General features: G+C 37.9%; 1 protein-coding gene across 3 annotated transcripts; it reads left to right on the forward strand.

Annotated features, from left to right (window-relative positions):
• Positions 1-474: 474 nt before the first annotated feature.
• On the forward strand, positions 475-8,523 carry LOC122089683 (pentatricopeptide repeat-containing protein At2g06000-like). Of its 3 annotated transcripts, XM_042659395.1 has the most exons (4): positions 500-653; positions 782-2,733; positions 5,490-5,581; positions 8,238-8,523. In XM_042659395.1, exon 2 carries the CDS (start codon positions 853-855, stop codon positions 2,593-2,595), a length of 1,743 nt encoding a protein of 580 aa, XP_042515329.1. In that variant the 5' UTR covers positions 500-653; positions 782-852; the 3' UTR covers positions 2,596-2,733; positions 5,490-5,581; positions 8,238-8,523. The 3 variants fall into 3 exon arrangements, with proteins under 3 accessions (XP_042515322.1, XP_042515329.1, XP_042515320.1); XM_042659388.1 differs by lacking the exon at positions 5,490-5,581 and having other exon boundaries at positions 475-614; XM_042659386.1 differs by lacking the exon at positions 5,490-5,581.
• The last annotated feature ends 2,086 nt before the right edge of the window (positions 8,524-10,609 follow it).

Raw genomic sequence — 10,609 nt, forward strand, 5'->3', positions numbered from 1 at the left:
CACCGTGAGAATCACAGGACTCTGAAATTTTTGATCCATAGTGAATCTATGTTTTTTATAGCAACCCAAGAAACCGTGACTCGATCCTAGATTAACCTATTGAGGTTAATCCGAATGAGTCATGGATTTTAGTTGAAATCCCTGATTCTATTGGCAACCACGACTCCGAATCGGCTTTTCACAAAAATGAGTCAAATGGTTTAAATTTAATGAAAAACTGATTCCATAGAATGTGATCCAACGGATTATTCGAACCAAACGCCCCCTTAGGAAACTCTCCCCCCCCCCCCCCCCCCCTTTTTGCCGGTTTCCATTGGCCCAATTGAACCGTCAGCCGGCCGAATCAATGGGTTGAAGACGAACCAATATCACCTGTGCCTACAAGTGTTGACCTTCTTAACGAATAAACCATTAGGTATTAGCTATTAGATAGCTTGATTGATTGATTTATTTTTTTAACTCTAATCATATAAATCCTTAAAAGGGCTACTGTCCTTAGAACCCAAAGGGTGTCTATGTATTCTGTAAGCCTATTCCACCGCATAGAGGGAGAAACTTGCCGAACTGAGAGAAAACAAGAGTCTAAAAGAGTTGAGGTTGCCGCCGGCAAGGAGGTACCACTCTTCCTAGTTCATGGGTTCTGTAGCTTTCAGGTTTTCTCCCCCTCTTTTGGGGATTTCAGTTCTTAGTTTTCTTCATTTCTTCTCTTTTTTCAAAGCCCCTTTCTCTCCTTTTATCTGCTTTTAATTTTTTTGTTCTTATTGTATATTTTGAATTTCAGAGCCGATGATTTAGCACAAACTGGGAAGGCTCTAGGATTACAATGCTGCCTTTGGAGCTGTTGCTGTTGCAATGAATTCAGATCACCAGCAAAAATCTGATTTTAAATCAGGGCAGCAAAAGAAAAGGATTAGTTGCAAAAATGGCTGCAGAGATTTGAGCTACTCAAGTAATGGGTTCGCATTCCAGATGACCTTCCTTTTCTTCTCCACCTGTCGATTACGGTTACGAGTGGCTGATATATCAATTGCCCGGTTCCATGATCATGCTTTCAGAGGTCCCCGCCATGGAGAGATAGCCCTAGATCGCTCTGATGCTTGGGTTATTAAGGTTGTATATACTCTATGTGTTCGTTCAAGTTCTATTGATTCTTGCTTGCATTATTTCAGTAAGGTTTTGAATCCCTCGATTACTTACGGGGTCATTAAACGCTTGAACGATCCAAAGTTGGCTTTGAAATTGTTTGAACTTAGTAGAGTGAAGTTGGAGCTTAACCATTCTGTGAACACTTATAATTTTCTAGTGAAGTCACTTTGTCAAGTGGGACTCCACGATGCGGCAAAATTGGTTTTTGATTGCATGAGAAGTGATGGGTATTCACCAGATGGTTTCATTTTGGGGTTTTTGGTATCTTCTTGTTCACAAGCGGGCAAGTTCAATATTTCCAAAGAATTGCTTATTCAAGCTCAAGGCATTGGAAGAAGTGTGAACCCATATGCATGTAATAAACTATTGGATTTTTTGGTTAAAAGTAATCAGGTAGATGAGGCTGTTTGTTTCTTTAGAGAGCTTTCAAAGTCATGCTTCTGTCCAGATACTTGCACTTTTAATATTCTTATCAAAGGCTTGTGCAGATTAGGAGAAGTGAATAAGGCTTTTGAGTTTTTTAATAACATGGGCAATTTTGGATGCTGTCCTGATGTTGTTACCTATAACACGCTTATAAATGGATTGTGTAGGACTAATGAGTTAGATAGAGGGCATGGGTTGCTAAAGGAAATTCTATCAAAACAGGGTTGTTCACCAGATGTTGTGACTTACACATCTGTCATATCAGGTTATTGCAAGTTGGGCAGGATGGAAGAAGCTTCCAATCTTTTAGATGAGATGGTCTGTTCTGGAACCAAACCAAATTTGATTACTTACAACGTTATTATTGATGGTTTTGGTAAGGCTGGTGATATGGAGTCAGCTGCAGCCATTTATGATGAGATGCTTCTTCGGGGATGTCTTCCCGATGTGGTTACATTCAGTTCCTTGATTGATGGTTACTGTCGAAGTGGGCAAGTTGATCAGGGTTTAAAGCTTTGGCATGAAATGGGCAACCGAAGTCTTTGCCCAAATGAATATACTTTTGCTATTCTCATTAATGCTTTGTGTAAAGAGAATAGACTACATGAAGCTCGTGAATTTCTGAGTCAGTTGAAGTGGAGGAATATAAATCCCCAACCGTTTATGTACAACCCTGTGATTGATGGTTTCTGTAAGGCAGGCAATGTAGATGAGGCAAATTCGATTGTTGCAGAAATGAAGGAGAAGCAATGCAAGCCAGATAAATTGACATTTACTATTTTAATAATTGGGCATTGTGTGAAAGGGAGAATAGCTGAAGCAATCAGTATTTTCCATAAGATGTCAAGTACTGGTTGTATCCCGGATTCTATTACTATCAATTCTTTGATATCTTGTCTTGTGAAGGCTGGCATGCCTAATGAAGCAAATCAGATTGTGCTAACTCTGGAGAAGAACTTTGGCTTGGGTTTATCATCTTCAAGAAAAGCCTTTGCACAAATGGCTATTCCTGTGGCTCTTTAGTGGAAAATTTGAGCTAAAGTGTCCCTGAACCTGAAGTTGATGGTGAGCTCAATGGCTGCCTGGAGGTCCTTGAAGCATTACATTTGAAGCATCTTCAGCTTGTGGATTTTTTATTATAGATGGTTGATATATAATTGAGTAAGTACTCGTATATCTTTCTCATTATTATGTTTATTTAATATTTCCTTTGTTTTATTTGCTTCCCAGATTCTTGTCAAATTGATTTTTATCTTGTATGCGTATGTATATTTTCCTTTTTCCTGACCATGGGCATCCTGTCAAATATAGTGATTACTAATGGATACAAACATGGGATCAAATTTATCCATGTGCTTTCATCAATTTTTTTAAGTCATGCAGGTACATTTTTAAAAATATGACTTGAGCTAATGAGATCAATTCAACATGACTTGAACCATTTGAGAAAAGTAGTAGTGATGTAGATAAGTCACTTAATGGGCTTATTTTATTGCAAATAAGCCTTTGGTTGGGTTATGTATGTGTTGGCCTTTGATCCCATGAGTTTTCTTTGTAATGAACCACTTTAATGAGTCTAAAATATGGTTAGAAAGTAGGAAAACGAGATTTAATTCATTAGTTTAGTTAGAGTTCTGTTTTGAGTCTATTTCCTTTGTTATTTCAGTTTTTAGTCAATTTAGGTTTCCCTATTAGTAAATGACTAGTTAGTTACATACTCCATGTAGGAGTTCTAGTCTAGTTCTATTTGGAGTCCAACCCCTATTATGTAATGTCTAGTCCTACTTGGAGTCTAACTCCTAGTTAGGTTATGACTGCTAGTCTGCCCTCTTTATATAGAGGAGCTAATGTAATTTAATTTCTCAGATTTAAAGAATGATGAATTGAGTTAATGTTTGAGAGCCTTAGGGCTGTGAGTGATTCCCCTTCCCCTCTTTCTTTATGCGATTTCTCCCTCCCTGGTTGGATTTATGCAATGTCTGATTGTGTGATCCCTTCCTTCCCCTTCTATTCTAGTTCTGCCCTTCTTCCCTAAGGCCTCTTCATCAAGTAGTATTGATAACCAGTAATGCTTAGCAGCTATAATGAAGCTTGACCACGGCCAGCTAAGAATTTCCACAGGAGATTGGAATTTCGTGATTTAAAATTATCAGATCTTTTTGTTAAATATGCCTCAAGACCTTGCTATATAACATGTGGTCTTCCTACCCTAAATGGGCCCAGCTCTTTGAACTTGACACTGATTAAAAGTATCAAATAACCCTTCTGATCCAATATGTTGTATATGCTTCACTTCAATTTCTAGCTTTTGATTATTTGAGTTCTTCTGTTGTATTCACTGGGTGGAATTACAAGGAATGGAAAATCCTTCCCATGGCTGTGTGGGGTAATATAAGTCTCCTATACCGGCTAGTTCACCTTCTGTTTGAAGCTATCTCTATTTGGAGAGATCCTTCTCCTTTTCAGCCTTCTAGGCAATCAATCTCCCAATGAAGGGAAGAGTTTGACCTGAACTTTCCAGATACCTTTCCTGTAAGTGTTCTGTAACTGCACTGTTAGTCAAAGAATGTAAAAGTTGTCAGGTAGGGTTTGCATCCTTGCATCTCCTTTGCAAACTTTCCAAATACCTTTCGTGTAAGTGTTCTGTAACTGCACTATTAGTCAAAGAATGCAAAAGTTGTCAAGTAGGGTTTGCATCCTTGCATCTCCTTTACTGCACTGATGCACTCTTCCATTTGAGATCATCATTGAGTTCTATGAGGGTGTCTCCCGTTTCCTCCTAAGCTAGGATGCAACACAGTAATTTTATGACTGGCCAAAAGTGTAACTGCAAGCTAGCACCGAGTTATGTATATTTAGGTGCACCATTGTTATAATATGCTCTAGCAGCTCTACTCTGCTCAACTCAACTGCAGCCTTTTGCCAACTAAATAAGGCTGTTTACTTGAATTCTGTATTGTCATTCTATCTTGTTTAAAGCCATATTTATTATTAAACCTAAGACATTCATATCTTTCGTCACTACTTCATCCCCAGGTAATCTTCTGTTTACCCCTTGTTCTGTTAGCTTTTCTAATCCACAAACTACACTTCTCCTTGCTGGTGCATTCTGTGGACTCCAAAAGCAGTCACACTTCAGGAGTAGTCCCTGTTTTAATGTTAGTAGTGACAACTAGTAATAAGTAGCAGGTATAATGAAGCTTGTACACAGCCAGCTAAGAACTGCCTCAGAAAATCAGAATTTCTTCATTAAAAATTGTCAGCTCTTTTTGTTACATAAGTCCCAAGACCTTTTTGTATAACAAGTGGTCTTCCTATTCCAAATGGGGCCTGCTCTTTGAACTTGAGCCTAATTAAAAGTATCGACTATTAAATAACCCTTCTGATCTAGTATGGTGTGTATGCTGGATTCCTGTTTAACTTCATTTCAAGCCTAGCTTCTGATTGAAGAAGTTCAATTGTATCCGTGGATGGGATCACTAGCCTTTCTCCCTTCTTCCCTGTGATTTTGGTTTTACTTTCTTCTTTTGAGGTTCTTTTTCCTTCCTATTCTTCTCTTTCTTTGTTAGTATTCTGATTTCTACTTCTTTCTCTGCTGTGATCTTGCAGTTTGTCCTATTTTCTGCAACTAGCGATGGTAACAACCCCTATGTGATTGATTGATCTCCTACATATTTGATCCTTTTGGCCTGATATTCTGGGTGTAAATTAATCTTTTATATGTGATTAAAACCTTCAAATCTTGGGCCAGCGAAATCCCTTAATTATGAGAATCATAACCTGCAAACAGGACGATTCTAAGCCTACCACCAGACGCAGTTTCAGTCATATTTATTTAGAATAGAACTTTATTTCTAGTATTATTATTGCCACCCCTAAGGGGCCTATGCGTAACACATCCATGCTTTAAATCTCAGGTCAAACTGAAACCTACAGAGAGAGTTTTATCAACCAAATCGGAAGAAGGTTGCTGCTGGACTGTCTCTTGAGAGGTTGAAGACAAACTCAGGTCGTGGGTTATTGCTAATCTTTATTTTGTTTCAAATTTGTCCCTCCCTTCTTCCTTATTTCTATTTGTCCCATATTTTATTTTTATTCCTAGATTACCCCTGTTAAATAATTAAAAGTCGCCTTGCATCCTTTGTTTTTTATTCTACCAAGAGGCCCCTTGATTATTCTGGTTAAACCAGGTCGCCATTACCTCCTTATAATTGGGCTACATTTCTTTGGGGGGCCCATAGAGATCCCAAACGGGGTTTTCAAACCCAAGATTGCATCAAAATGTTCTGCAACTGCAATGTTGCTCAAAGAATGTGGGGCCATCATGTAGGGTTTGCCTCCTTGTGTCTTCTTTACTGAATTCTCCCGTCCCCTCTTAGATTATCCATGTGTTGTACAAGGACATCTTCACTATGCTAGGATGGCAGTCTACTAGTTATATGACTGGCCAGAATTTAGTGCAAAAGAAAAAAGAAAAGCTCAGGTTTAACTTTTAATTTACGTGCATCGTTGTTGTATTTTTCTCGACTCAACTCAGATCAACTGTAACCTTTCCCAACTAAATGGGGCTGCATACATGAATCCTGTTTTGACATTCAACCTTGTTTGAAAACATTTTTATTGGTAAACCAAAGGCATCCATATCTTTTCTCAACAGTCAATACTTCATCCCACGTAATCTTCCGCTTATCACTTGTTCTTTTAGCTCCTTTAATTTGCTAATATCACTCCTCCTTGATGGTGCATTCAATTGTCTCTATGGTACATGCTCTAACTACCTCAAACAACTCCTCTTCGACTTGTCACCATTGGGGGTCACTCCTAAAGGACCTCTAATTTGTTCCAATCTTATTTGTTCCAATCTTATTTGATCTCTTCTAGTTTTGCCACTCACCCAGCTCAACATCTTCATCTCAGCTATAGCTATTTTATTTGAAAAAATAGCCTTTATACTGCCTTGTTTTGGAAGGGTTTCTTGCATGGTCAACCATTTTGAGCCACGTGGGCCATTGATGTGGCAATTCCAACTGTTAGTTTGAGAGGGATATTGTGTGGATAAGCATAGTTGTCAAGGCGTCGCTTGGGCAACCACTTTGGTGTCCAGGTTCCTTGGCAATTAGTGTTGCCGTGGTCGCCTAAGTGGCTGTTTTGTGTCCAAGCCCCCTCCAATGCCTTGGATCCCCTATACGCCGTGACAACTAAGTGGATTAGCCATGTTTAAAATTTCAGAGTTTAATTCAATTAAATACCCTTGTTTGTATTTGTATGCATCCCCATACTCATCATACACGCCTATGGTACTCTGACCACTATGTGCACTCTCCCATAGTCCTGGATTTCCAAAGCTCAATGTTGCAACTTGGCTAACTCCAATAAGCCTGAAACTGAACATGTGAGCAAGGGACTTGTGGGTCTATCTATCCACAAAATTTGGGCCCCATCTGATTTGCCACATGGTAGGTTTTTAGTGCCATTTAGATTAGGCTTCCTAAGTGGACGATATAGATAACCTTTACCCCTTTTTTTGGTTTTTTTTGAGGGGGGGCGGTTGGGGTGGAGGGGAGACGTGAGGGTGTGTGTGGGTGGGAATAATAACAATTTTATTGAATAAAAAACAGTAAGGTACAAACCCATAACCTGGTAGGCCAGCAATTCCTTCTGTTGTCCTTGGCTTCCACTTAAACTGTTGAACAAGCAGTTCACATGTGGAGAAGGTTTTTTCTTTAATACTGTATAACTCTGATCCTGTGGTTTACTTTGAAATCTGCTTAAGGTTTTTTCATGTCATTGATTTAATTTAGATTATTTTGTTGGCCCATTGGTACTTCTGCTAGAAAGGGTTGATTTCTCTTCATCTCAATTGCCCCCTTCAGTCGATGAGGGAACCATTTTCTCCCAACTGGTCCACTTGTTAACCCTACAGTTGCATGACCAGTTTTCCATGTCTTTTTAATATGGCATTATCCTTTTCTCAGCCCTATAACATTTCTCAGCATTACATTTCGTATCCAATATTTCTTTTCTATTTTGTCGTGCTCTTGCTATGTTAAGCAGCCTAATTTATTTATGGTTTTATTTCCTAGGCTTGTACAACCTGCAGGTTTTCCTGGATTTTAAAGTGTTTTCTGAATCAGCTTTATTTCTGTATCCTTGAACCGTGACTTCTTCTGTTCCTTGCCAATATTCAGTTCTGAATATATAATCTGGTCAAGGGACTCGAATGTTAAAACTAAACGATTTCACCTGGAGTTCATAAACCACATACAATATTTTAGTCTGGTTCTGATTGCCCCTAGCTTGGTTAATCTAACAATATAAAAGTGATGTCTGGTATTCTTGGCAACCCATCAACCAAGGATGGAATATTGTCTTCTAGAAGCTCTAGCTTTAGGGACATGTTTAAACACTAGTTTCTACTGTTTGTGCTTGTAGAGATGCTGGACAAGGGGGTTCTAGACACTGATGACTTGAACTGTTTCATCTGGTTATTTCTTGAGTACTTTTTCATTTTTCCGAGAATATATAATTCTATACTTGCTATGGTGTGACTCCCTTGAAACCATAGAAATGGGTGGTCTTTTGAAACTTTTATTATATTTTTAAGTCTCTTCAGTTTCTAATTGCATTCCTTTTTCAGCTGCTAATTCCTTGTATTATTTGTTCAGAATGGGGAGAACAAGGGAGCATTGAGAGATCAGATTGCTACAAACTCATTTTCGTAATGTTCAGACTTTCGGATATCCGTTATTGAAATTATGGCAATTCAAGGTTCTTGTATGCCTTAATTCCTATTACACACCCATACATGATGCATGTCCACAATATGGTGATCCAAAGTATGTAATGTTCAGGTCAAAGGCATATAGTTTTCTTGTTATTCATTTATTGTAACCTTTTAAATTTTTGAAAACAAGGAAAGAAAATATATTTTCCTTAATGATTCTCTTTGTTCATGCAGTGTCATGTATACTTACATTATTAAGATAACAGAAATTTTTATTGCAACCAGAAAAGTTGACTACAAGGCACTAATAATATATAACAACAACCATCCGAAACGACAGGGCCGGAGCCGATAGACCCTACTATGTGATGGGAGGATGACCCACATACAGCATGTCTCTTTTAGGTCTAGCCAAATGATCTACAGAATTAGCAGATCTCAACCTCCAAGGGGAAGAGGTTGATACTTGATAGTACCAATGACCTCCTCATCTGACTTGCCTCTGTCAAGTACAACCTCTAGACCTGTAATGGCAGCTTTTGCGTCGGCCGTGATTGATTCCGCGATTCCAGTAGGCCCAGAACAGACCAATAAGATTACCCCATCATGGTCTATAAAGACTCCACCAATAGCAGCTGGAACAGGGTTCCCATGAGAGATCTCCCATACTGTTTTGGTTCATTACATTCACAGGAAAAATAAGTGACTTCATTTAAGCTGTGAAATACAAATGAAAGCTTCAGTCCTGGTTCAGCCCAAGAAATGTTAAAACTGCATCGGAAGAGCAAACAACCTTATCCCCCTCCCAACCCAAGCCACATTAATATTTTGATCCCTTAAAAACAGAATGGACTTTAGCACTACTTCTAGTCTTTATAAATAGGCACCAGAGACTATTGTCCATCTTATGGAATGATTTGTTTTGTAAAGTGAGACACCAAGTTATGTTTTGAGGAAAAGTGGATATTCGTTTGGTTACTATTTAGAAAATAGATTATACAATTAGAAAATAGGTTTCAGTTATCACCTTCAGCTTTCAGCTTTTAGCTTTGAGCGAGAGAGATGATAGGATTTGAGGATATTTATTGAAAAAGTATAAAACATATTGAAGTTACATATTTACCATTGATTTTGAGTATTTTAGCACACGTGCTAATTTAAGGTAGTAAAAATCAACATAAATGATTTGTTGCCACAAATCACAAATAGCTTGAGAGTAATTTGTGATTTGTGATTTATTCTAATTTATTATAAATAGAAATAAGTACTATAAATTATACCAAACACTTGTAAAAATAGAAATAAGTCAAATAAATACAAATAGAAATCAAACTAAAGAGAGCCTCAGTATATTAATGGTTTGCCAAGGATTCTGCTTATATTGAGTAGAAATTGATTTATTGATCCTACATAACAGGTTGGTGCTAGGTTACAACTAGGGTTTGGTGGGGATGAAAAATTTTCAGTTCAGGTGGGGATGAAAATTTGTGTATAGGTGGACCCCAAGGTCCTCTAACCTATAAAATTTCACTCCAATCCAACTTTATTAAGTGGCATAAAAAGGTAGTGAAAAAAATATTAAGGACTACCAATGGGACTATAGTGGGGGGATTGATATACATAGGATACATTGTTCTTAGCCTGAAAGTTGACATGTGGCAAATCCATATTTCTTAAACATCCAACGGTTAGAATTTTCAGATCACGCAACTATGCGGCGAACAACATAAGGTTGTTGAAATATTTTTCCCATATTTATGTTTTGTGTGAAGTTAATATTTTGACGTTATCAATATTAAACATGTCCACTTTTCAATCTTATATTAGCATTATTTCCCTTTTCTACCATTTATATCCCATTGGTTAAGTCATATCAAAACAATAAATTTAGCTTTATCCCAACTTAATGGGGTGACTATATGGATTCAAATAAAATGAAGTAGGAAAACTGACATCTAAACAAAAAAGGATGAAGAAGAAATGAGAAAAGATGAATAGGACATGAGATGGGAAATGAAAAGTGGACAATGACAAATGAAAGGACCAAGTTTTCTTGAGGCCACAGTGAATAAGCATTAGTTCACCATGGTCCATAGACACGTACAATGGTGGAGGGGGGGATATATGGGGAGAAGGGGGTTCATATTAGGACTGTGTTTTGTCCTTGGTGAAAAACGAAAGACAAAAGATGAAAGATAATAGACTATAGGTGGAAGTAAGATGAAAGAGGCACAATCCAATAAGTCCTGGGAATCTCAACTAAATGGTCGTATCAAGGGTATTATATATATTTATAACTGATGATTACACAAC

This window comes from Macadamia integrifolia, chromosome 2 (genome assembly GCF_013358625.1).
Source record: "Macadamia integrifolia cultivar HAES 741 chromosome 2, SCU_Mint_v3, whole genome shotgun sequence".
NCBI lineage: Eukaryota > Viridiplantae > Streptophyta > Magnoliopsida > Proteales > Proteaceae > Macadamia > Macadamia integrifolia.